Consider the following 27,477-nt stretch of genomic DNA (forward strand, 5'->3'; position numbering starts at 1 on the left):
GAAAGTTTTTTCGTCAGCAGTACCTCTACGCGTCGGAAGGTGGCGTAGGTCGGCTCCGCGTCTGCCATTTGCGTCGTGTCACCGGGATGACGTTGCGGCAGCTACTTAGACACCACCCTCATGTGCTGACGTCAGTTCTTTCTTTTTTCCGCGCCAGCCAGAGCAGATCCGGGAAGAGCGGTACCTCCAGTCACTTTTTTCTTGACTTTTTTCTTGACTTTTCTCGACTTCTTTTTTGAGTCTTCGACTGCTGGTGCACGAGGGATGCGGTTCTTGTAACAGACTGATGTCCGTGACGGATCCGCACCATGTATGCCTCATTTGCCTGGAGCGCGACCATGACCCCAAGTCATGCTCCGACTGCCGGTCGATGGCGCCGAAGGCTTTGCGGGAGTGGTCCCTAAAGCTGCTTCAGCTCCGGCAGTCGGCTCTGCGCCGTTCGAGGTCCCGGTCGCGAGGGAGGTCAAGGGAACGGTCGCAGAGCCACCACCATTCGTCAAAGTCATCGAAGTCTTCGCACTCTGGGTCGGGTAAGTCGAAGCATAAGAAGTAGTCGAAGAAGCATGGTCTCTCTTCGACTCCTCCCCTGACCTTGGCATGTTGTCTCCTCCTACCGTGGCTACGGAGGAGGGAGCTTCGTACGCAGTGGTGTTGCGTAGGGCAGCTGAGGCCCTCAACCTCGAACTCCCTACTGTGGCAGTCAGGACTAACCTCCTGACAGAGGTGCTTCAGCTGGCGGCGAGCTCTTCTGAGCCTCTGCTTCCGTTCAACGAGGCCCTTCCTGACATCCTTTTGGGCACCTGGTCCAGGCCCAACACGGGGGCTCCCGTGGATAGGATGATTGCCCGATGCCATCGCCAGATCCCGGGCGACCCCACTTTCCTTTCCCAACACCCCACCCCTGAGAGCTTGGTGGGTCAAGCCTCTACTTCCAAAAGCGCTTTCACTACTGCCCCGCCGGAAAGGGAATCCAAGAAGCTGGATCATCTTGGAGAGAAGATTTTCTCTTCCGCCAGCTTGGGCCTGCGGTCGGTAAACACCTCACGTCTACTGGGCTGTTATTCCCACTCTGTGTGGGACTCTGTTGCACAGATGCTGCCTTACTGTCCGGAGGAAGCCCAGATAGTGCTCTCCCAGGTTCTTGCCGCCGGGAGGGATGTGGCCAAGTTTGCCATTCGTTGTGGACTGGATACTGCCGACTCTCTGGGTAGAATGATTTCTATGTCGGTAGCTCTTAGATGCTACGCCTGCATGAGATCCACTGACTTTCCCGGGGATGTCCAGAATACACTCATGGACATGCCCTTTGATGGCCGTCGCCTTTTCGGCAACAAAGCGGACAACACTTTAGAGTGATTCAAGGACTCACGAGCCACAGACAAGTCATTAGGCCCCTCCAGCGACCCGCTACGTCCCGCCCAGGGCCACAGGCCGCAGCAAGTTACTCAACCTTCACGCGGCCGTGGATGTGGGAACAACCGTCGTGGTTCCGAGGCCCGCGGGCGGGCCAGTCCACCAATCCCCCCCCTCTGCAGCAGCCTCCAAACCTTCCTAGTCCGACTCTTCAGGCCCATCAAATGCCAGTGGGTGACAGGATTCGCCATCACCTCCCCCACTGGCGCACCATCACGTCGGACAGGTGGGTTTTGCAGATAGTCCGAAGGGGCTAACCCCTCCCCTTCGGGGCTACCCCTCCAGCCATGCCAGTGCAATACCATCGCATGTCGGAGGATCACCTGGCTCTTCTCCAGCAGAAAGTTATGGCTCTCGGCCAAGGGAGCCATAGAGCCGTGTTCCTGTCCCAGAAGTAGGTCTTGGTTGTTATTCCCACTACTTTCTGGTTCCCAAGAAGGACAAGGGCCTGCGTCCTATCTTGGATCTCAGGAATGTCATCCGCTTCCTCCGGAAGGAGAAGTTCAAGATGTTAACGGTTGTTCAGGTCTTGTCTGCCCTCGACCCGCAAGACTGGATGGTAGCGTTGGACTTGCAGGATGCTTATTTTCACCTCCCCGTCCTGCTTGCCCACAGTCGTTACCTGCGGTTCACGATAGGCCACGAGCATTTTCAGTTTACTGTGCTCCCGTTTGGCTTTACCAGTGCCCCTCGGGTGTTCACAAAAGTGATGGCGGTGGTCGCAGCTCATCTGCGCAGATTAGGGGTTTCAGTCTTCCCCTATCTCGATGATTGATTGTTGAAGGCGGGCTCGTCCCAAGCAGTCGTCTCCCACCTCCAGACTACGGCAGACCTCCTGCATTCGCTGGGGTTCTTAGTCCCTCTCAGAAGCTCTTCTTCATCGGGCAGTTCTGGACACTGCGCGGTTTCGGGTCTATCCTCCTGAACAGTGAGTCTGGGATATTCGGGCTATGCTTCCGATCTTTCAGCCTCTAACCCGGGTTTTGGTCAGAATGACCCTGAGGCTGCTGGGCCTCATGGCCTCCTGCACCCTGCTGGTCGATCATGCCAGATGGCATATGCAGGTTCTGCAGTGGGACCTGAAGATCCAGTGGGTGTAGCATCAGGGGAATCAGTCTGACTGCGTTCAGATCTCTTAGGGCACTATTCAACAACTGCTGTGGTGGCTCACGAACCGGGATTGGGTCAACGGCAGGTCCCTCTCCCTTCCCCAACCAGAACATACAGTGGTGATGGAAGCATCCCTTCTGGGATGGGGCGGCCACATGGGAGAGGCGGAGATCAGAGGCCTCTGGTCTCCGGCGGAGTCCGGGCTCCATATCAACCTTCTGGTGCTCCGGACAATCCGTCTTGCACTCAAGGCATTCCTTCCCTCTGTCCGGGGAAGAGTAGTGCAGGTTTTCACAGACAACACCACCGCCATGTGGTACTGCAACAAACGGGGCGGGGCGGGGTGGGGTTGTGGACCCTATGTCAAGAGGACCTCCACCTCTAGCCAGACCGACGAACTCAGCCACAGGTGCATGATAGATCACGAATGGTGTCTTCACTCGGAGGTGGTGCAAGGTCTCTTTCGACAGTGGCGAGAGCCTTCGTTAGATCTATTCGCCACCTAAGAGAACACGCAATGTCAGCAATTCTGCACATTGGAATTTCCAAGGCGGCACTCGCTAGGCGACGCTTTTCGTCGTGAGTGGAGTTGCAGTCTGTTATACGCCTTTCCGACTATACCACTTCTGCCCAGAGTGCTGAAGAAGATTAGGCGCGACCGGACCCAAGTCATTTTTGTGGCTCCGAATTGGGCATGAGGAGTCTGGTATCCCGAGCTGCTGAACATGGCCATTGAGCCTCCGACCCGTCTGCCTCTTCGGGAGGATCTTCTGTCGCAGCAGCAGGGGCGGTCCGTCACCCGAACCTGTCCAGCCTCCACCTCCTTGCGTGGAGATTGAGCGGCGGCAGTTGACATCTTTCGACCTACCTCCCGAAGTCTGCGATGTCATTCTGGCAGCCAGGCGTCCCTCCACTAAGAAGGTATACGCCTGCCGGTGGAACAAATTTGTGGCATGGTGCACAGCAAAGGGTGTGGATCCCTTCTCTGCCTCTCTTTCTGAGGTTCTCTTGTTCCTTCTTTCTTTAGCCCAGCAGGGCTCTGCTCTGGGCACTGTCAAGGGCTATCTCTCGGCCATCTCTGCCTTCGTTTGGCTTCCAGATCAGCCGTCCCTTATCAAGTCCCCGGTTGTAAATTGTTTGTTAAAGGGCATAACTCATCTCTTTCCTCCTATTCTCTTCGTTATGCCTCAGTGGGACTTGAACCTGGTTTTAACCTATTGAATATGCGCTCCCTTTGAGCCGCTTCACAACTGCCCTTTGAGGCTTCTCACTCTGAAAGCTGCATTCCTGGTGGCCATCACTTCTGCCAGACGAGTGAGTCTGCTCCAGGCGCTTTCTTCTAAGCCTCCTTTTCTCTCTGTCCATCCGAGCAAAGCTGTTCTCAGGACTTGTCCATCCTTCTTGCCCAAAGTTGTCACTGCCTTTCACATCGGGCAGACCATCACTTTGCCCACCTTCTTTCCGCCTCCGCACCCTTAGAAGGAGGAAGAGAGGCTCCACCGCCTGGACCCAAAATAGGCGATTTCCTTTTACCTGGATCGCGCCAAGCAGTTCCGGGTGGGTGGCCAGCTCTTTGTTGGATACGTGGGTGCCAAGAAAGGTCAGGCTGTACACAAGCACACTATCTCTCGATAGGCCGTCTTGTGTATCAAAACATGCTATTCTGTTGCTAAGAAGGAGCCTCCAGTGGGGCTGCGCGCCCATTCCACCAGTGCGATGGCAGCCACAACTGCTCTGGGACGGGGCGTTCCTCTAAACGACATCTATCAAGCGGCTATGTGGGCATCGTTGCACACGTTCACCAATCACTACTGCCTGGACAGTCAAGTCCGGAGAGACGGCTTTTTTGGCCGTTCAGTTCTCCAGGATTTTCTGCTGTGAATTTGGTTTGCAGACCCATCTCCGGGGTTGGTATTGCTGGGGTATCTACTCCATGGTAAGGAAGCTATAACTAACGTGTTTCTTTCAGATAAACAACTTACTTACCTTCGGTAACGACATATGTGTAAGAAACATTAGTTAATTATAGATTCCTTACCGCCCCACCCGTCCTCCCCGATCTGCGAACTGATTTCTAGGGTTAAGGTTATCCTTTCTAGGCCCTAGTTTTGTGCACCAATGCTCAGTGACCTGCATTGCTCAGCATTTCTGGCTCGGAAAGTCGTGTACAGAAATGACATCGGCACGCGAGGGGGGGGGTCTAAGTAACTGCCGCGACGTCATCCCAGCGACACGACGCCAACGACGGACGCGGAGCCGACTGACACCACCTTCCGATGCGCAGAGGTACTGCTGACGAAAAAACTTTCCGGATCCAGTTTGACACCGGGGGGTAATTCTAAGGTAAGGAATCTATAACTAATTAATGTTTCTTACAGATATATCATTGCTGAAGGTAAGTAACTTGTTCGACACAGCCCATCTTCAAGGGTTGGGGTCACCGTTTTCCCCTCCCTCTATGACTGGCTGTAGCAGGTGGGCCTACCACAGTAAGTTGTAGACCACCTTCACACAACAGTGAACCTCCTAACTTTATTGAGCTTCTCGAGCAATGATCTAAAGTCACACCTGATTTCTGCTCAGAGACTTCTTTTTATAGGCGGTGGTCTGGACCTGGTGCAGGTCAGGGCCTTTCCTCTGTCACAACAAGTCCAGGACTTTCAGGCTATGAACTCGATGTTTCAGGCTCTGTCCCAGATTTTGGTGAGAGCAGCTCTGAGACTTTTTTGCCTGTTGTCTTCATGCGTCCTGCTTGTCCACTTTGACGCTTGGAATATGTGGGCTTTGCAGTGGGATCCGAAGTCTCTTTGGGCCCAGGATCAAGGAACCGGTTGGACGTCATTCAGGTTTTGGACTAAACTGCACAAAATCTGCAGTGGTGGCTGCTCGACTGCAAACTAACCAGTGGCTGACACCACTCCCTTCCCCATCCAGAGCTGATGGTGTGGACAGATTTGTCACTATTTACCCAAGAATATGTTTATATGAAATGATGAGCCAAAGATAAAATTTTATAATTCTCATTAGTGGCTATAGCAGAGTTTGTGGCTCCTAACAGTCATAGCCATAGTCTGACATTATGAACAAAATATTGTGTGGTTCTATATGGCTCCTCCAGTTGCTGTACTGCGGTGGGTCAATCGACATGGCTACCTGTGTATCTCTCACCTGCATCTGGGGCCCAGGACACCAGTTTATTGAGCTTCTTTTCAAGAGTCTTCTAATGCTTTCAACCCTTTAAAGGTTTCTTGGGACCAGATGTACTATTTACTGGTCACAAAATCTTTGTCGCAGCCAGTGAATATTTTTACAAACATTAGGTCGTTTATTAAAACAAAAACAGAAATAGACTGAGTGGAAATCCAAACTAGCTAATTATTATTCATTAGGTAGGTGGCAAATTCTCACTTAATCCAATTGGCCACATGGATGGTAACCAGCAATTGTCAGATTGGTTAAAAAAAAAAAAAGGGGGTGTTCTTTTTAAGATTAAGAATAGGCAGTGGTCCAGTGAACCACTTTTACTCTTCAACAAACCTTTTTATTTTACTTTCACAAAGGATAAGTTGTGCCATTTGAACACCTTCACTTTTAAGAATGTATTACCAATACTTTGAGTTGTCAGTAATTTTTTAATGTTTTTCGACTGTATTTCGGTCACAAAAGATTACTACATAAGAGACTGATTCAGTATTTTGAAGGGACACCTACAGTTCTCCTGTTCCAGATTCTGAATCATTATCTATTCAGAATCACGCTTTGGGTGTCGACTCCTAACACAGGATAAGTACATTAGAGAAAAAAAAAATGTAACGGTTGCATAAGCCAAATCAAAAGATTGCAACAATTAAAATACTTAGTCCATCTGCTGCTTTGATCCCTAGGGGCCATTGAACATCATTGCCTCTGAGCCACTGGATTGTGCAGGCCCTCTGGATTTTACTTCCAAGTGGTCCATGTGCATAGAGTAAGACTTTCAAGGCTTCAGGATAATCACCTGATATTGATCAATTTAAGCTGTCTCCTGTTTGGGTCTCATGTCATCATCGAATAAAACATATACATGCTTTGACTTAGCCCCCTTCACCCATTTGAAGAAATGTTATTCACGTCTTGGATCAGGCCAAAGGAGCATTATAGTTTCTCTTTTAGCAGTTGTCTATCGGATACGTTCATCTACCTGCCTAAAAACTGTTTCCCCTTGCAATTAATGGACTTTTTAGTAAAGAGTCAATGAATTACTATGTAAGCACATTTGTATTCCTAAAAGTATTTCCATACTTCTCATGATGCTGCACCAATTGTGATTTTGCTCCTAAATGTGATAAATTAATAAGACATATTTTGCACCAAATGGTTGTTTTGTATCTAAAAGGGATTTTGTGCCTCAATGTGATTTGTATTCCTAAACACTTACCATACTCATACCAATGTTGCACCAAGAGTGATCTTGTGCCTCAAAGTTCTGCCTGCAATTGTGATGTCATACAGTTTTGCATACCTTTTACACCAAATGCGTTACCTTGCTACTTTATTTTCTCTCAGAACTGTGTAATTGCTCCGTCTAGGAAAGTAGGATCTACTTTTCTGGTTACCCCCTCTTTTTGCTTGATATAGTGCTGTTTCTGACTAGTCTGACTGGGATCCTGTTAATCAGGACCCCAGTCTCTGTGCTTTCTCCCCTAAATTGGTTTGTTACATACTTAGGTACATCCCTGATTAAACACTGGTGTAACCTTATCAGTCCCTAGTATATGGTACTAAGATACCCAGGGCAATGGTACACCAGGCGTCCCCCATGTGCTGAAGCATGTATTATGCCACCAATGGGAGACCACTCAATTTGTAAATATAGGCCTGGCATTGCAGTCTATGTGCGCTGGTGCTAGCACCGAGACACCCCAGGGTATTTGTTGCGCTATAAAAAATTACGTAAATAAAAATAAATACGTTTGCCAATATCTGAGGCCACTGCACTTAAAACCTATAAGTCACCCCTAGAGCCGACCTGTCACTTCTAAAGGCAGGGCGCTCGGTTCTAAGTGTGAGGTTGCTCTTGCATGAGCAGGACACCCCTACAACCTACGGAGTCCATTCTCCCAGGTTGTGAGACAGCCAGTATAACATATAGAGGGACACCGCGTCATTACGAGATGACCATCTCGAAACTGGCTGTAACGAATCCGATCATGTTTGGTATCAAACGTTGGAAACATGCCTCCACATCGTAAACGATATGGGAGGTATGATTCCATGCACTGTAAAGCTCCTTTGGGAGGCCCTCGGTGCTCCCGGTACCAGTCTTCCAGACCCGGATAGCAAGCTAGGGCTGCTGCCGGTGAGAGACACGTTTCTGCCCTTCTGCTGCTGAGCCAAGCTCAGGCAGGGGAAGGCAGAACAATAGGTATCCTGTCACAGGTAGGTGTGACCACCTCCCAGACAGGGTTTAGTGTATTATAGCAGGGTGGGGGCATTTGCAATTGCCACATAGTCTGCGTGCAGGGCACCCTTGGTGCTCTCCGTGCATAGTCCAGGCCATTGACTCCTGCTCTGGTGCGAATCTGGACAAAGGACAGGGGAGTATCCTCCCCCTTGCCGAGCCCCTGCTTGAGGAGGGACCCCTGAAACGACCTTGGGGTCTTAAAAGGCTTACCTGGGGGTGGGTCCCTAGATTCGTTGTGGGACAAGATTAATTTCAGACACCACTTCAACCGTCTGGGCACTCTGTACTTCTCTGGACTTTGCCCTGGGCATCAAGGCTGCAACCGGGAAGACTCCTGCCGCTCCTGATTTTGGAGCCCTGCTCGTCCGCTGCAATGTCTGTTCCTTTGCCCCATACAGGAACCTTCCAAGGCCTGTGGGCATCCAAGACACCTGAAGGAATCTCCATTGAAGTGAAGGAGTCACTTCCCTGCATCTTCAGGCACTGCAACTAAGCTGACCAGTCTGCTGATTCTGGGCTCCCACGGACTAAAAGGCTCAGCAACACAGGAGGTGGTTCTTCACTTCCCTCGAGGCCTGACCTGCCGTCTCACCAAGTTTGAGGCCAGTATCCCTTGGAGCTGCAGGAACTGAACCCCTGTGCACCGCCTCGATTTGCAGTTGCAAAGGTTTGTTGACTTCCTTCCACCAAGATCTTCGGGCACCAAGTAGCCCCAACCTTCAGCTTCTCCTGTGACCAAAATCTTAGTCCTCACTGCATCACTTGCACCGTGGGCTTGTATATCTGGTGAGCTGCTCAAGATCCTCTTACGACTCCAATGCCTCCGGCCTTTGAATTCTTTGTGCTCCCCTGATTGCTCGGGCCTGCCCTGACTCCCCTGCTTGTGGTGAGTCTCCTGGACCTTGCTGGTCCTGACATTGTACCTTCTTCAACTTCCACATCGGTTGCAGTTGCCAAGGCTGTATTTTTTTGGCTAGGAGGTATCTGTATGTGTTAGTGAGTGTCTTATAATAAATACATCTTTTTATAAATACACTGTGTGGTTCTTTTTCACTTAATCTATACCTATAAGATTATGTTCTGGTAAAACAAGCTGCTTTACACTCCGTCCTCCGTCCACAGCTACCCCTTAGAGAGCTTTCTAAGGTTGTCTAAGACCACTAAAATCACCATAAGTGTTGTCTGGATTGTTGCAAGGTGCTCACTTACATAAGTGTACACCATATACCACGCCCGATTCTCACACTCCTAATAAAAGTGATACTATTCCTGTTGACCTTGCCCAAAGAGTGATTTTGCATCCAAATATTTTATGGACATACGTGTGATTTTTGCTCCCAAATCTGCTTTTGTGCCTTAAAAGTCTCCATGGTCAGTTGAGTTTGCGACAATGGTAGTTTTGCAGCTGAATGTGAACTTGCTCCTAACATGTGCCCATACAAGTGTTTCCACACTGCTGCTGATGTTGAACCAAATGTGAGTTTGCACCTACATGTAATTAGTGCTGCTTACTTTGCAAGAACAGTGATTTTACACCTATAAAAGTGATTTTGCATATCACAATGATTTGTGCTCCTAAAGGCATTCCACGCTGATGTTGCACCGCAGATGATTTTGTTCCTCAATGTGATGTCATAATGATACACACCACTCTCCGTTTCTTTCTCATAGGTACTCTCTTACCTGTAATTTATTTTCTTGCACCTTGCACCTGTTACATCTCCATTCCTCCTAGCTAATTACATCTCACACCCACAGACTCAAATACTCTGTAATTTCATATTTTAACCTCACTGCAACCACCTAAATATAATCTGCTCATCTTTCATACCACTGTGGTATCCCTAGTATGCAACATATTTCACCTCAACAGTATGAAACAACCTTGAAGGTGCTGCCTTCATTCCACCCAAGCTTGGAAAATAACAAAGAGGTCACTGACATAGGAGAACATAAAAGGGCAGCATGCACATAAACATGGCAGAAGAAGGCTATGTGCGTTTGTCCATGTCTATGTTTATATGGATTAGCATATTAAAGCAACATCTCTTGACTTTATCAATCTTTGATTACTGACCAGTAAGTAAGTCTGCTCGAAGACCTTGCATGCCTGCTGCATTGAAGCTGTTTATGCTTGTTGTCTATCTGCAACTTTCCTGATAGACATGCAGGACTGGTGTCTAACCCAAATCTACATCTAAGATGATGAGAAGAGTATGGAGCAGTGTTTTCCAGCTGAAAATGCTCTTGGATTCACCTGAAAGATCAACTGTATTTGTCAGCTTTTTAAGTCAACATAAGTAAACCTTCTAGAATGCGAAAGGTTAAGATCCTGGCTCCTTGATAATTTAATTGAAGATTTTGGTCATAGAAAGCTAGAATTCCTCGCCTCTGATTTGTATCCACGAAGTAGGTAGGACATTTGTGTGCTGTGTTTTAGAATCCTTATGAAAATTCTGTCCAGGATAAAAATATGCACATTTGTTTTTAGGTCTGGCATTAGCCAAGCTTGTTAGTATTTTGTAGAAATCCCTAATAATGCATTGAAACATTTGGCGCTTTCAGTCAACCTCTTTATTCTTTGATATTTTGTAGTGCCATTCACATTTTCCTTCCAACCAGCTCAGCATACGGCATGGTACAGTGGGTCAGCCCACGTAAGCCACTGACCTCTCACTGTGAGAGACAGTTGTTTGCCTCTGCTTAATGTCTATATCAGATTAGAGCTTATTTCTCTTGAGTCCCAGAGATTAATGTGGTTTTGTCCCATTGACATTATTAATTAATAAATACAATAAAATAAACTTTCTTTTTTTATTTTGCAAATTCTTGGCAGTTTCCCAGACATTGCTGTGGGGCCTTTCTGCCCCTGCAGTAAGCAGCGTCCTTCGTGGGTCCTGAAGTTTGCATTGAAATGGCCTTTTAAAACTATGCTCAGGGCCAGCCCATATTCTTACATGCATGTGGGTGTACGGCCAGGCATCTTTGTATGGCTTTTCTAAATCTTTTATTACAAGAAGCATTCCAAGATGGCCGCCCATGTGTGCCCATACTTGTGCATGAACTGGTGGCCATCGTTAAATGTGTTTGCATAAAAAGTTATGAAAACCATTCAAACATGGCTGTTGAATGATTTAGCACGCATGGGCAGCCATCTTGGAGTTGTAAATTAACCTAAAAAAGAAGCTGTGGCGAAAGTTAATAGGTCTGCTGTGGATGCTTGAGCTATTGGCTTTGCCAGTTTTTATTGGTAGAACACACCATCTACTTTTACTTCTCTATTGTGATGTCCACATTATTCCTATTTGTCTAGATGTCCGTGCTGCAAGAGATCAGATGAATATTGGAGGACTGCCATACCCAACACTGCCATTGCAAGAGGCACCCCCAAGGGCAACATCTGTTTTGAGCCAGCCTTCATCTGTGTGTTCCCCTTCAGCATCATACAATGGACCATTCCACCCTGGAGTTGTCTCACCACCACAACCTCCAAGCAGCTACTATAGTGGCATGACTGGGCCTCAGCATCCATTTTATAATAGGGTAAGTTATTTCTAGAAGGATCATTCAACAGTTCTGTTAATACAAATAGAAAAGAAGATTGTGTTTCATGATTATTAGTCAACATAATAATGGTAGGGCGTGTTTTATGGTTACTACAACGAGTGGGGAAAAAGGGTACACGAAAAGCACTTGTTTCTCGAATTTTAGAAATCATAAATAGCTTAGCATGAAAGGGTAGGCAAAGTATTATGAGTAGTGATTCAACCTAGAGTCTTCCTTCAGGCTTACAGAAGTTGTGTGTACTGTACCATGTCACAATAGTGTAACCTTCTATTGATGCTCCTTGTAGTGTAACACTTCTTGGTCCATAATGAAGACTACGCCTTCTGAAACCGGTGACTGTTTATTAAATATGTTAAATTTGAAAAGATAAAAAAAATGTATGTAGCTCAAAATTATCTTTGCAACAGTGTGAAATGTCTAAGTGCCCCTAGAACAAAGAGAGAGGCTGCATCTGCAGGCATGTTAAACCCGATATTTGGATGCAAAGGTTAGTTTTTAGGTCTCGCCTACGCAGTGCGCATGCATTGCATAGGAGACCTTTAGCCGTCGTGCAGCTCTTTTTCAAAGCACATACTCGTGCTTGTGGTGGCATACGCCTTGCGGGAGCGCGCAGGGGCGTGCCACAAGCACGAGTCTGTGCTGTGAAAAAGAGCACAATGCGCGTGCACGCACACACGCACGCACCACTCCCGGGCGGTCGCTTTCACTTTCGCGGCCGCAAATGCGGCCAATGCTTATTGATGTCTCTCGCGCTTCTCTGCCTTTTGGGTACCGTCATATTTGACTACCAAATAAACGTCAATGGTTAAACAGCCACTTGGATACAGACACCAGTATTCTGGCACTTATATTTAAGTCAATTTAATTCATACAACAATCAACGACACTAACCAAGCAAACATGATTAATGATTTGCACTTGTTGAAACCTTGCACAAATTGGACATGGGTCCCATGAGATTCATCTTTCCAACCAAACACCAAATAATCATGCTCAGGCTGAACTACAAATGCTCGGATTTAATCAATTTATATGTTCAAACAGCAGACGTAATTAGGCAAATTAACATACAAAAAGGCAGCCTTACTCCCAAGTCAAGTTAGTTAGCAAAATATCAGCAACAAGCAGATAAGGGCTACGAGGCCCAAACTGCAGCAGTTGAGGGAGTTTGTCATTGGAGTCCTTTGTCCCATCCTAGAAGGGCTAGGCACTGGGCAAAGTACAACCCTTTCACAACTTGACTCCTGGGGTAGCAAGGGTGAACAGTCACAGGCACCTAGGTACTGTGGGGTGCCACTAACTCAGAACACAAGTCACCCAACAAACCTAATTTAACTGCCAGCCTGGTGATTGTCTTATTTGAAGGAAATTACTTTAAATGCACATAACTAAATACTACAACAACTTAATTGAATTAGTCAACACAAGGTGGTACCTCTTATTATGATCTCCAGTAAGCACTACACCTCCCCTTTTCCAGTATCCTCTCCACACTGTATAACCCTTGTAACTATACTTCCCAGTACGCTGTGGCGGACTCATGATTTAGACAAATGTGCAGATTACTTCACTTTGACTCGTCCAGAGGCTGAGGTGCACAACTGAGTATAGTAGTTCATACTCCAAATATTAATTTGAGCAGAAAGTCTCAAGCCCGCATCGGCTACCAGCATACATGATAATTGTGCTTGAACACTTTTGGAGCAATTGTCAGCAAAGCCATGTTGAGAGACTCGTTACAATACTGGTCGCCGTGTAGTGTAGTCTGCTATCTCTGGGTGTTCCTGAAGGTGTAGACACACTGATTCTCAGCCTGCAGAGTCACTTTCCTTCCCTACCCCAGCAGGCAGACTTACAGGCACTAGAAAGAGTCTCTGCTCCTCCAACAGAGGTCAGATGATGCCCGCTCACCTCTGGGATTCTAGCAGTCAGGCAGACAGTGAAGGTAATGGAGCAGTCCCTTGAGTACTCTCCATTCTTTGATCATGAAAAATCGAGAACTGGATCAAAGTGGATTGGTTTGAATCCCACTTATATTCATTTCACAGAGAGGAAGTGGATACACTGTGTGAAGCTTTAGACCCAGATACAGCTTTTGTAATCCGAGGTAAACAACAAGCATTGGCATAGCCAATAGGTCTCGCCTTGGGGACCTTATAAGTGTTTAGCCATACAACCTTGATGTTGTTGCACCAAGGATATTGTGCTGCATAACTAAATACTTATAGGGTCCCAAATGCGAGACCTATTGGCTATGCCAATGCTTGTTAAGTCAAGCCTGCGAAACATCGCAAGCTTCCTGTTTTTGAAAAACATATTGTAGACTTACTTAGAATACACAGGGGATTGCATCATGCCTATTGCTTACCACTGGTTGGCTTTACTGTCACTCTTATTTACTTGCTTTCTATTGGATGCCATTCCTTGTTTCTGCATTTCCGTCATGTGTTTGTCTCCTCCATGGAACATACCCTCTTTGCCATCTTTGTTTTGGTGGTGCTATGCTTCCTTTGCTCGTTTTTAGGAAGCAACTTTTTTGGGAACAACTGCTTTCTTTTTGTTGAAACACTCCATAAGAGTTTGTGTGTTCCAGCTGCCTACCTCATGTGTTTTTATCCCTTCCTCAAGATTGCTCCCTGTTACCTACGTGCTTTTCTCCTCCAACCCACACTCATGCTGATGTTTCTCGCTCGCGTGCCTCTCCCCCTGTGCTCCACATTACTCTTTTTTGCCCTGTGCTTTTCTCTCTTTGCCACTCAGTTGTCTACCCTGTGTTGCTTCTCTCGTACCCCCGCCACCCTCCCCCCTCAGCCGACCGTGTTGCTTCACTCCTAAACTGCTTCTGCAACTTCCTCATCTATTTTAATCTTAATTTTTTTAAGCGATTTTGTGCTAAATTTGCTCAACTTGCTTTTGCCCTACTCGTGGATGGATACGTAAAAAATAAGTTAAAGAAAAAAAGCATGGCTAAATAGCATTCACAAAGCCAATAAGTGTCATATGTGTGATATATTGGCTTTACCTATGCTTGTTTACACTTTGTTTACACAGTAAGTTTAGTACTTCAAGTTACAATGTAGGGGCCACATTATTTAAAAGGCACATTTATGTATTCTGTATGTCTAGTAAGATTATTCTTGCCAGGTCTGTGATTGCATCTTCCAGAAATAGTTTTGTTTATAATGCTGTTACTAAAATGGTACCTATTCTCCTTAACCCCTTCAGTGCCACGCCCTTTCCCTGCACTGTGCCGGGCGTTACATTAGCGGGCGGGGTTCATGACGAGATAGTCTCGTCATGGGCACAGCGCAACCGTGCTCCATGACGAGACTATCTCGTCATGGGCACTGAAGAGGTTAAAGTGTCTCTTGTGATACTTTTCCATGTACATGAGGTGTCCATTATGTCACGGAGTTTACATACATTAAACATATGTTGAACTTCGCATGCATCTCATTAAAATGTGCCTCCCATAATTATGAGCATTTCACCATTCCACCAGCATCTACAGTTTATTGCCACTGTTCATTTGCAACTTTGTCCTGCGACTAAAACCCCCAGAAGAGAACAAACCTATTGGCTTAGCCAATAGGTTTTTTAATACTTCTGTTAAAACACAAAGATGGCGAGAAACAGAGGGCAGAGCTTGCAGGTCATTTGGCACTCTTGAATATTCCAAAATGATTCCAATCGACAAGGACATTTAGGCAGTGAGATTAGAAGTGGTTAAGATCCCTTAAGTCAATGCAATGAATTTAAGACAAGAAAGGAGTTCAGATTGTTCGTGCAGAACGCCACCTTCAGCTCAAAGTGTGTCTGGTAGATCCAGTGAAGGAAATTGGAGTGCATTCATTGATATTTTGCATTACTCGTTACCTCCTGAACTTGGATGCATCTTCTTCCCACACTTTGTGTTAATGGTGCTACTAGGTCTACATCTCACCATTGCTGTGCACTCAGTAGAATCTTCTATCTTTTTCCAAGGCCTTGTGAGTTAGGGAGATCAGTACACAGTCCTGCCTGATCTCCTACAGTACTTTAGCGTTGCTGAGGGTTTAGGGGTGTTGAGAAACTCCACCTAGACGTACCTAGCTCATACAATTTTGTTCCCCAGGCAGGTCCCTAAGGTCTAAGGGTACTAAGTTGTTAATTATTCTGAAAGTTTGTTGTACCAGAATATGCAGATATTCCTTTGCCCTTCAGGCTGCCAAATGCTGGAACTTACTTCTTATAGATTTGGAGCAAGCTGCTTCACTGTCTGTCTTCTGTAAAAAAAACGGAAAACCTGGATTTTCCACCAGGATTAGGTCTTAGTTTTTCTTTCTGGCCTTGCAATTTATCTAGCTCCAGGATGCCCTAGTTATATGAGTTGTTGTGCTATCTAAATTACTTATTCATACATTCATTTAAGTATCTTCACTATTTCTGACCCCTGAGATGCCTAAATATCCAGATTGTTCTATGACGTTCCTGTCCCCTTGTTCTGGACACCCTACAGGTGAGTGTTTCATCAGATATGTATCAACATGTTTACCCAGTCCAGACGTGCCATCCTGATGGACTACAATTCTTGTCATGTTTTGAGCTGACCTAGCAGTTTGAGTGCTTCTACCAGCTTTTCTGTGGTATGGCTGTTAAACTCTGCACATTTCAACTTCATTTCTATGCACTAAAGCTGTACCAGTCCTGTCAACCAGCTCCAACCATTCTGATTCCTCCTCTAGGTTTGTGAAAAAGCGAGACTTCCTATTATGTTATCCTCATAATTGAGCAGTAAACAGGAGCATATATTTTAAGTTAATGGTCTTATGCTTCTGCTTCACTGCATCAAAGAGTTCCCTTAAATTATGCACCTTCTAAGTATCAACTGGGCATATCATTATGGTTTGATCTTCATGCGTCTGTCTCCCTCTTTTGTGGCATGGCATGTTCGAGGATGGTATCCCTGTACATGTAATTCAAGATCCTGACTATCATGGCTGTTGGTTACGCACAAGTATGTGGCATAGGGGCCAAGGTCCTATGGGCATTTCTACAAAACAAATGTCGAACAGGTCATTTGATTTAGGGGTCTCCCTGATCCACTGTTCAGTGAAATGTTCAAAGGTGTTCCCCTCCACCAATTCAGGTAACTTATTTCTGCAGGCCCTGCCCTCCACCTCCTCAAGCCGGTCAGTTCCAACAGGGAACATCCCTCTGACTTGAGGTCAGTCAACTCTGTTTTGAGGGTGTCTACAGTGGTTTGTGTCCAGCGTCCTTCCTTTGACATTGCCAAGGCCCATCCACAGGATATTACATTTCATTGAGCTGGTATTTTACAATATCTGTCTGGACCTCCTTATGGCTGTCAGAATTTGTGCTCCTGTTAGCTCTGTCTGTTTTGGTGAAGTCTGATCCTCATCGCCCCTTTCTGCTGCATACCCACCTCACATGCTCCCTACGTATTGATCTTTCTTGGTATGATGGAAAGATGTGGTATCCATGTCCTTCACCATGATCGAACAGTGTATTAAATATTTCTGGATCATGGGGCGAAAGTGTCTCCCGTTTGCATTGCGTTGTTACTCTAGCTGATTGCCATTTCATGGTGCACACTATTATGACAGTGATAGTGAACTTCATATGGGGCACTTATGTCAAGAAAGTCATCTACCCCACCATCTCACAGGGATTGTTTGATTAATGCCTCACTTTAATGAAGAAGTTGTAATACCTTGTTTTCTTTCAAGTCTCAGTTGTAGCCAAGTAGAGGGAAGGTTTTAATAACGTCATGTGCTTTGCTCTGAGTCCCCTAAGTCGGTCTAGTGCTACTCTTCTACAGTCTTATGTCCACTTACCTGATGTTCACCATGTCCTTACAGATGTGCTTAGCCGATGCTCCAGGGGGATTCCCAGGCCTGTTCACCCCATTTTAGTTCCAACGTTGTACCGGGCATGGAGCGGCGGCCTGATCGTAGCTCCTGCCTATACCTGCTCCGCCTCCCCCTTCCTACTCCATCCGTGAAGAGTATAATTTGACTATAACAGTCTTTTCATTGTGATGTATGTGGATTCCCAAGAATCTGAAGGTTTCCAGGCATTATTGCAAGAAATGCAATGGTAATTCTGTTTAGGTCATAAACCATGTATTGCCCATGAGAAAAAGCGACCACTTAACTGAGTAGTTTTACTCTCATTAATACTTCTAGCTTCAATTTTTTTTTTGTGTTCAGGCGTAAATGGTCTGCATGTAAAAAAACAGAGTGCAGTTAAGGGACTCTGTTGCTATATCAAACTGGAAAAGAAAGATGTGTATCTGTCAGTTATTTGATCTCTCAGCCTGTCTTCATCCTAGCCTGTGGTCGGTTATGTAATGTGTCTAGTCAGTGGGCAATCAGGGGACCTAAATTCATTCTTCCAGCAACCTTAAACAAGTGTTTCCTTCCGATTAACTTGTTTTGGCCCAAAGGGGTGTGGGGGGGGCACTTCCTTCTCGTATTCTTCTCCATTAAACCCTCCTGTACTGCAAAATAATCTCAGATTTGAGGTTATGTGCTTCTTCAGAGAAATGTGTCATCCGTGTTTTGACCCCTAAATCATTGTTATGATTACTTTCTTTGACATGTTAGTGCAAATTCTACATTGAGCATATGCACAATGTGAATTACAGCTCGATGGGTCATTATAGACTTTCAGGAGACTACAGTAATAGCCTACATCAGAGTCGAAGAATGTTTTTCTTGTATACTGTATTGTTGACATCTGAAGTAGCCTGCTCAAGAGAGGCTGGAAATAGCTTGCAACCAAAACTGCTAGCTATCTTCCCTTCCTAACAACTGAATCGATGTTCACATTATCTTCTTGAGCTGTGAGAGGCCAGTCTAGTCATTATTTTGGTACCTGTCAAGCCTAGTGTCAGTGTATAATCTAGTATATCTACTTTTGGTTACAAGTCTTGGAGAAGAGGCCCTAAGTATACAGTGTGAGGATAATTAAACACTTCATTAAGCTTCATCTGCTTGTTTATAAATGTTGCTGTCTTTAAACCTGTTTCTCTCTCCTTGTACCCTAGACACATTTCTACAATCTGCTCCATCACCCCCTGATAGTTCCCTTTGTTTAAGGATTCTGTGCTTCTAGCCCCACACCTATGAGTTTTTGGACTGTTGTAATGCATATCCCACTGTTTGCCAATTTATACATTGGCCAGAACACTTGCGGATCTTTAATCAGTCCACATTCTCAGAGGATTTATGTGTTGAACATATAATTTCTAAATATCTCAGCAAGTAAATTCCAAGTTAAGGCACTGAAACACATAGAAGGAATCCAGCTGAGAGGTCAGGAATATTGTAGGGCAGTCTCCTCTGAGTCCGCTGCTGCTCCTCAGCCTTGCTGAAAGACCTAGGGTGTTTGGTTTTGTGCCTCAGACCTAAAGAATGCATTTCTGATAGATACTTTTACTTGCAGATTCCTCACCTTTGAATATTCCTGGTGCAGCCTTTATCTGGAAAGCTTTTGCATTTGCGCTCTGGTGCCAGCAGGTGGTATCAACTCCTTTGCAATGTCAGACATGGAGTCATGATGACGTCATCGGAGTCATAAATCTTTCGGGCCACCACCCCCAACAGCAATTCTGTTTTTTTTCTGCACCTATTGGTGGGATCTTGAGCTTCACTCTTACACCTTGTGAGGAGATTTCCCACAAATTTAAATGCCAGTTTAGTGCAGTTGGGTCATGTCACACCTTCAATGATCTGGCTTTAAAGCCTGTTGATGATGAGATTTTCATTATAGACCCGCATGAAGACTGCCTGCGGTGTCTCGGTTCAAGACATGGTACGTCGTTATGCGACCTCTGTCAACAGATGGACCCCAAGACCAGCAATGAATGGCAGCCCCAACTTTTTATTGAAGAGGGCCATAAGAGCCGTCATCAAACGAGGTTATGGTTGAGGTTACGACAGAGATCAAGCTGCCCCTCAAGTTCATTACCATCACTAAATCTTTGAATAAGAAGAAATTACATCTCAAGATAAAAAAGTGCTCCACTTCTCCTTATCAAGCTAAAATCACTGGTAAGCATCCTCCAGCTCTCCACCCACCTTGGAAGAAGGTGGAGATTACTCTGGCACCATCCCCGGTTGCCCATATCTGTTGTCATTTCCACCTTCGCCTCCTCGGCCTCAACTGGCGTCGGTACCCATCTATGCAGTGTGCCCTGGGAGCTGATGCATCTGGCTTCAAGCAAGCCATGATGGAAATGTTTAGGAGAGTGGTGTACTGTCTGGCCCCGTGGAACAGGTCAGTGTGCCTTTTGGTCTGTCCCCCACCCCTCCAAAATTGGCACTGTACAGGTTTTTATCAACACCTCCCCAATTCAGGGTTCTTCTTAGACCTATATTACCGTCTCCAGCTATCATTGGATCGGTGTTGATACTGGCGTCAACTTAAATTTTGGCATTACAAACAGTGCTGTTCAACTCTCCACCTTTTGGTATAATCAGACCATGCGTCATGTACAATGCTGTTATTGAAACCATCATCGAGGCAGCAAGTCACTTCAGACACCTTTCCAGGCTTTAAGAAGCACTGATTCAAAAGGTAAGCCTTTCGTTTATTGAAACAAAGGAAGTCTGAGTAACAGTCATGACAACCGTTCCAGGCAAATAGGGATTCTGCTGATCAGCAGGGAGGTGAAGCTGACAATGCTTCCTCTCGCACACTAACACTCCAGGAGGCGAGCGGCCTAGATAAGTCATGAGGCAGAATCTGAGATACCTCATCAGACATCATGCGAGATGGCTTCATTCCATTATGTATTAAGAAAAAGACGCAGAAGTTTTTGAGCTACCCCTACCTACAGTGTGCTACCATCCACATATTTTGACAGATGTACTACAAATGTCGCCCTCTACCAGTGAACCCTTGCTTCTATTTAATGAAGCATTGTTGGGGACATTTAAAGAGCCATGATCCAAACCTTCAGCTTTCCTGGCTGTTCACAGAAAGGTTGCTCACAGGTACAGACGAGTGCCTGGTGATCCTGTTTTTCTATCTACACACCCCTCACTAGAAAGCTTGATAGTACAAAGTTCCTGTATATCTAAACTTAACCCAGGTGTATTCCTGACACACCCTCCCGATGGTGAGTCAAAAAATCGAGATACTATGGGTCAAAAAATGATTTTCTGGAGGAAGTTTCACTCTCAGATCCCTTAATGCAGCGTGCCTTGTTGGCCCTTATGTGCATGCCTTTGGGGAAAGGGCAGTCTTGGGCACCCCCAACTTACTGGACCCACCTGAAAGACCAGTTTATGCTGTTTTTGTTAGTAGTAGAAAGTGGGCATCTAAATACTTATAGAGGCCAGCTTAGACAATGCTGACTCTAGCTAGAGGCACGAGTTCATTTATTACCTGTTAAGAACACACTCATAGACATGTCCTTTGATGGGGAACATCTATTTAACCAAAAACAGATTCTGCCTTTGAACATTTTAAAGAAGGCAGGGCCACAGCCAGATCTTTAGGACTACAGTCTTTCTCTGGATCTCATCATTCGTTCAGAAAGCCCCACCCTTTTGCCAAGGGATTTTTTTCAAAGCAAAAACAAACCCCAGGCAAGACGCAGCGACAAACTCCAATCTGCTTCTTCCTCTTCCCCAACACCACCTGAGAAGCAGCAGTAGTTCAGCTGTGAAGGACCATGTCATGCCATCCATTGAGAGGAAACATGTCCCTCCTTTTTTAATGGTCTAGGATGCCATTACTTCAGATTGCTGGGTCTTTGATATCATAGAAAAAGTGTGTTCTTTACACTTCTCCCTCTTCCTTCCCATGATTCCAAAGAAAGTCAGGGGATCCTGCAGTAAGAAGTGTCAGTCCTGCTGCACAAAGGGGTAGTGGAGATTGTGCCAGAGATGTCTGTCATCCTAAGTGGGATGAGTATGCCTAGACTTGGGTTCTGTGCACCTTGTGCCATTGGAACCAAGCTATATCTGGGTGATGAACTCTAATAGGAGCATAACCAGTCCTGGGTTGCTTGTGTTCTGGTTCAGGGAGGACCTGGCATGGCAGTTTGGGCTCGACTGTTGCCAGTGGAACAGGGTCAAGACTGATTTGCGTAAGGCTGGGTCCAAACTGAGGTGGCCCGATATGCATAATAACAATAGATTGGGATGCTGTGTGAGTAATTACCAGTGGCTGAGATGAATTCAAGTATTCCATCCATCACTTTTTGTATTCTTCAGAGCAAGAAATTGGGCTGGGGTGCTACTCTTGGAACTTCATGGCTCCCAAGAAAGTAAGTAGTCAACGTCTGATCCTTGACTTCCAGTTCCTGAATTGGTTCCTAAGGAAGTGCGAGTTCAGGATGCTGTCCATGGCTCAAGTTTTTCTGGCATTGGACTTGAAAGACTGGATGGTTTCACTAGACCTGCAGGACACGTATTTCCACATTTCTATCCTGCAAGCCCACAGGAAGTACTTTCCCTTTGTAATGGGTTCTACCAATTACCAGTTTACAGTACTTCTTTTAGGTTGACATCAGCACCTCCAATCTTCATAAAAGTAGCAGCCCATCTCAGTTGAGCATAGATTATCTGGACGACTGGCTCATCAAACCCAGTTTACCCGGGTTGGTGTCTTATCATCTGCTCTTGACAGTTTCACTACTGATCAACTTGGGATTTTCAATAAGTAGTCCCAAATGTCACCTTGAACCCTCTCAGTGCCTCCTGTTCATTGGGGCTGTACTGGGTACTACCATGCTTGGAGCCTTCCCTCCTCCAAGGGGAAGTGAGACATTCAAGCCATGCTTCAGATGTTTTGTCCAGGAGCTCAAGTACCGGTCCTTATCCCTGTGTTTGCTGAGTCTGTAGGCTTCTTGCATCGTCCTGGTCACACATTTACACTGCCCCTGATGGCTCTTCAGTGGTGCCTCCACAGGCAGTGATCCCAACAACAGGGAGACTTGATGGAATACATGATAGTCTCCTGGTGCTCTAGTGGAGTGGAGCTGTGTGGGAAAAGAGGACAACTTTACTTGAGGGAGACCTTTCTCCCCTCTGCAGCGGTGACCATGGTAGTAATGAATGTCTCTACTTTCGGGTGGGGTGCACATCTAGAGGACCTGAGATCAGAGGCTTTTGGTCTCTAGAGGAACACCGTTTCTATGTAAGTCTGCTGGAGTTGGTGCTCAATGCTTTTCTCTTCTCCATTCAAGGTTAGACGGTCCAGGTTCTAACCAACAACATGACCAACATGTGGTTCTTAAACAAGCAAGGGGTAGTGCGGTCCTATGCTCTCTGTCAAAGTCCTGAGACTCAGGACCTGACTGGGTGTTTCTGAAAGAGACACGTTAGTGATAGATTCCTTACCTTAGAATATCCCCAGGCGTCAGACTGGATCCAGAAAGTTTTCGTCAGCAGTACCCCTGCACGTCGGTAGGCGTCGTCATACGGCTCCGCGTATGTCGCTCGCGTCGTAGCCGCCGAGATGACGTCGTCATAGCTACTTGGAGGCGCCCACGCGCGCTGTCAGTTCTTTCTTTTTCCGCGCAGCGGCGCAGGTCAAAGAGAAAGCGGTACCCCTAGTTAAAAGTTTTAACTTGGTTTCTGACAACTTGTTTTGTCATGTCCTTGACTCCTGGTGCAATAGAGATGCCCAGGTTTAAGTCCTGTAGGGCCTGCCGTCAAAACATGTCGGTATCGGACCCCCAAGACGTGTGTCTCTTCTGCTTGGGGCACGCCCATGACCCCGAGGCGTGCCCCGATTGTTGGGCCATGGCGCCGAAAGCTTTGTGGGAGTGTTCCCGAAAGTTGTTGGAGGCCTGGCAATCGGTTCCGTGCCGATCAAGGTCCCGATCCCGTGGGAGATCAAGGGACCGGTCGCAGAGCCATCAGCATCGCTCGTCGGAATCGGGGACAGATAAGTCTTGGGGCCATAAAAAGTCAAAGAAGCGGTGTCGCTCTTCCTCTACACCTCACCAGCCGTGGGACGCGGTGGAGGGGGTGGGCGGTAACTCCGTTGGAGCCTCTGTCGTTGCCGGTGGCCTACCCTCCCTTTCCGGGGCCGCACGCGACTTCAGACGAGGTGCAGGCCTTTATGTCGGCCTTGCGCCATTTGTTTGCCCCGCCGGGTCCCTCCGGAGCACCTTCGGGCCCCGCGGATCCGTCTGAAGGATTTGCCCCCGTGCCGCCGCCTCTGGCCTCGGATACGCCGGCACCATACCCTGCGGCGGCTTCCGCCCGGGCCTTGGCTCCGGGCCGGCTCCGGATCCGGCTCTGGCACTGGGCGCGGCGCCGCCACTTACACCGGACAGCGCCGACCCGGGACTGGTATCTTACCCTCCCATTCCATTTCTTGGAGGAGAATTTATCTCATTTCCCAGGGCACCTCGTCCTTACCGGCCCCTTCAGCAACCGGTGGATGAAGGGGACTACTGGGAGGGGTCTGAGGACCCTCTTGCAGCTCAATGCGAGGATGAGCCTGAGTGGGAAGGCGATGTGGAGGGTCCAGTGGATCTGGATTTCTCTCCACACCCTGGTACTCTGTCCCCTTCTTCGGTGGCCACGGAGGAGGTTGGGACTTATTCAGTGGTTTTGCGTCGGGCAGCTGAGGCTCTTAACCTCGAGCTCTCTTCTGTACCTATCAGGACCAATCTCCTGACTGAGGTCCTGCAGCCGCAGTCCTCCACTGCGGAGCCGTTACTGCCCTTCAATGAAGCGCTTATTGATATCCTGTTGGGCACCTGGATTAAACCTAACACGGGTAGACAAGGGTGTGGCGCGCCGCCATCGCCCGGCGCCGGGTGATCCCAGCTTTCTCACTCAACACCCGACGCCTGAGAGTCTGGTTGTCCAGGCTTCTGCCTCGCCGAGTGCGTTCCCTTATGCTCCTCCAGACAAGGAATCTAGGAAACTGGAGCAATTTGGGAAAAAGTTTTTCACATCTGCCAGCTCTGGATTGCGGGCGGTGAATACTGCGTGCCTGCTAGGCCGCTATTCCCATTCTGTGTGGGACACTGTGGCACAGGTGCTGCCTCAGTGCCCTGTGGAAGCACGGGCGGTTCTCTCCCAAGCCATTACCGAAGGGAGAGATGCTGCAAAATGTATTATTCGTTGTGGACTTGACACGGCCGATTCTCTCGGTAGGGCACTTTCCACACTCAACTGTGGTGCTCCGTTGTTATGCTTGGCTCGGAATTACTGGCTTTTCCGGGGATGTCCAGAACACCCTGTTGGACATGCCCTTTGACGGTACTCGCCTCTTTGGCAAGGAGGCGGATAGCACCCTAGAACGCTTTAAGGACTCTCGGGCTACGGCCCAGTGCTTGGGTCTCGCCACCATGCGTACTCCCTCGGGGTCTTCTTTTTGGTCCTTTCGAGGTCAAGGTCGGGGCTCCCAGGTGCGTTCTTTTCAGACCCGCAAGTCTGCTCAGCCACTGTCTCAGCCCAGCTGCGGATTTGGGACCTGACGTGGTGGGTCCCGAGGACAGCGGAGGGGTCAGTCCACCACCTCCCCCGCCGCCTCTAAACCTTCCTAGTCCTGTGTTTCAGGCCCACCTGATGCCAGTGGTTGGCAGGATTTGCCATCACCTTCCCCACTGGCGCTCCATAACCTCAGACATGTGGGTTCTGCAAATAGTCCGCAGGGGCTATTACCTCCCCTTCGAATCTACCCCTTCGGCCATGCCACCTCAGTACCACCGCATGTCGGGGCAACACTTGGCACTTCTCCAGCAGGAAGTTACCGCCCTCTTGGCCAAGGGGGCCATCGAGCGTGTTCCGACGCCAGAAGTAGGTCGTAGTTGTTACTCCCACTACTTCTTGGTTCCAAAGAAGGACAAAGGTCTGCGCCCTATCTTAGACCTCCGGAACGTCAATCGCTTCCTCCGGAAGGAGAAGTTCAAGATGCTCACGCTAGCTCAGGTCTTGTCTGCTCTAGACCCGCAAGACTGGCTGGTAGCATTGGACTTGCAGGATGCTTATTTTCATATTCCCATCCTGCCAGCCCATCGGCGTTACCTACGGTTCACGGTGGACCACGAGCACTTTCAGTTCACCGTGCTCCCTTTCGGCCTTACCAGGGCCCCTCGGAAGTGATGACGGTGGTCGCAGCTCATCTGCGCAGATCAGGAGTTTGTCTTCCCCTATCTCGACCACTGACTGTTGAAAGCGGGCTCGCCCCAGGCAGTTGTCTCCCACCTCCAGACTACAGTCGATCTCCTGCATTTGCTGGGGTTTTCCATCAACGTGTCGAAGTCGCACCTGATTCTCTCTCAGAAGCTCCTCTTCATCGGAGCAGTTCTGGATACGGCGCAGTTTTGGGTTTATCCTCCCGAACAGCGAGCCTGGGACATTCGGGCTGTGATTCCGATCTTTCGGCCCTGGTCCTGGGTTTCGGTCAGGAAGACACTGCGGCTGCTGGGCCTCATGGCCTCCTGCATCCTGCTGATCGATCATGCCAGATGGCACATGCGGGCTCTGCAGTGGGACCTGAAGTTCCTGTGGACGCAGCATCGGGGGAACCTGTCCGACTTCGTCCAGATTTAAGAGGGCACTGCACAGGACTTACAGTGGTGACTCACGAACCAGAGTTGGGTCAGCGGCAAATCCCTCTCCCTTCCCCAACCGGAGCACACAGTAGTGACGGACGCGTCCCTCCTGGGATGGGGCGGCCACATGGGAGAGGCGGAGATCAGAGGCCTCTGGTCTCCGGTGGAGTCCAAGTTACATATCAACCTTTTGGAGCTCAGGGCGATCCTACTTGCACTCAAAGCATTCCTTTCCTCTGTCAAGGGGAGAGTTTTGCAGGTGTTCACAGACAACACCACCGCCATGTGGTACTGCAAGAAACAGGGCGGGGTGGGGTCGTGGACCCTATGTCAGGAGGCTCTACGTCTTTGGACGGGGCTGGACGTAATGGCGTCTTCACTCGGATGTGGTGCAAGGTCTCTTTCAGCAGTGTGGAGAACCTTGGTTAGATCTATTCGCCACCGAAGAGAACACACAATGTCAGCAGTTCTGCGCGTTGGAGTTTTCGAGGCGACATTCGCTAGGCGATGCTTTTCGTTGCGAGTGAAGTTGTGGTCTGTTGTACGCCTTTCTGCCTATACCACTTCTGCCCAGAGTGCTGAAGAAGATCAGGCGCGACCGGGCCCAAGTCATTCTTGTGGCACCGGACTGGGCTCGAAGAGCTTGGTATCCCGAGCTACTCAGTATGAGCATGGATCCCCCGATCTGACTGCCTCTTTGGGAGGATCTCCTGTCGCAGCAACAGGGGACGGTCCTCCACCCGAACCTGTCCAGCCTCCACCTCCTTGCGTGGAGATTGAGCGGCGACAGCTGATTCCATTCGACTTGCCTCCCGAAGTCTGTAATGTGATTCTGGCAGCCAGGCGTCCCTCCACTAAAACGGTATACGCCTGTGGGTGGAAAAAAATTGGGGCATCGTGCACAGCAAAATCTGTTGATCCTGTTGCTGCCCCTCTTTCTGAGGTCCTATTGTTTCTCCTTTTCCAGCAGGGCTCTGTTTTGGGCACTATCAAGGGCTACCTTTCTACTCTTTCAGCCTTTCTCAGGCTGCCTGATCAGCCCTCTCGTTTAAAGTCCCCTGTTGTCAATAGATTCCTCAAAGGCATTACTCACCTTTTCCCTCCTATTCCTTTTGTGATGCCTCAGTGGGACTTGAACCTGGTTCTCACATACTTAATGTGCGCTCCCTTTGAGCCTCTTCATAACTGTCCTTTGAGGTTACAAAGTTTAAAAACTGCCTTCCTGGTGGCCATCACTTCCGCTCGGCGGTTGAGTGAGCTCCAGGCTCTTTCCTGCAAACCTCCTTTCCTGGCGATTCATCCGGACAAGGTTGTGCTTCGACCGCATCCCTCCTTTCTACCAAAATTAGTCTCTGCCTTTCATCTCGGGCAAACTGTAACTCTGCCCACTTTCTTTCCGCCTCCGCAC

General features: G+C 47.9%; 1 protein-coding gene across 7 annotated transcripts in view; it reads left to right on the forward strand.

Annotated features, from left to right (window-relative positions):
* KIDINS220 (kinase D interacting substrate 220) overlaps positions 1-27,477 on the forward strand; it is a 1,251,292-nt gene that overhangs the window by 904,878 nt on the left and 318,937 nt on the right. For all 7 annotated transcript variants that reach the window (XM_085610740.1, XM_085610741.1, XM_085610744.1 and 4 more), the window contains exon 24: positions 11,280-11,509. In XM_085610740.1, the coding sequence (XP_085466866.1) occupies positions 11,280-11,509 (230 nt within the window). The remainder of the gene's footprint in view (positions 1-11,279; positions 11,510-27,477) is intronic.

Source organism: Triturus cristatus, chromosome 6 (genome assembly GCF_964204655.1).
Source record: "Triturus cristatus chromosome 6, aTriCri1.1, whole genome shotgun sequence".
Lineage (NCBI taxonomy): Eukaryota > Metazoa > Chordata > Amphibia > Caudata > Salamandridae > Triturus > Triturus cristatus.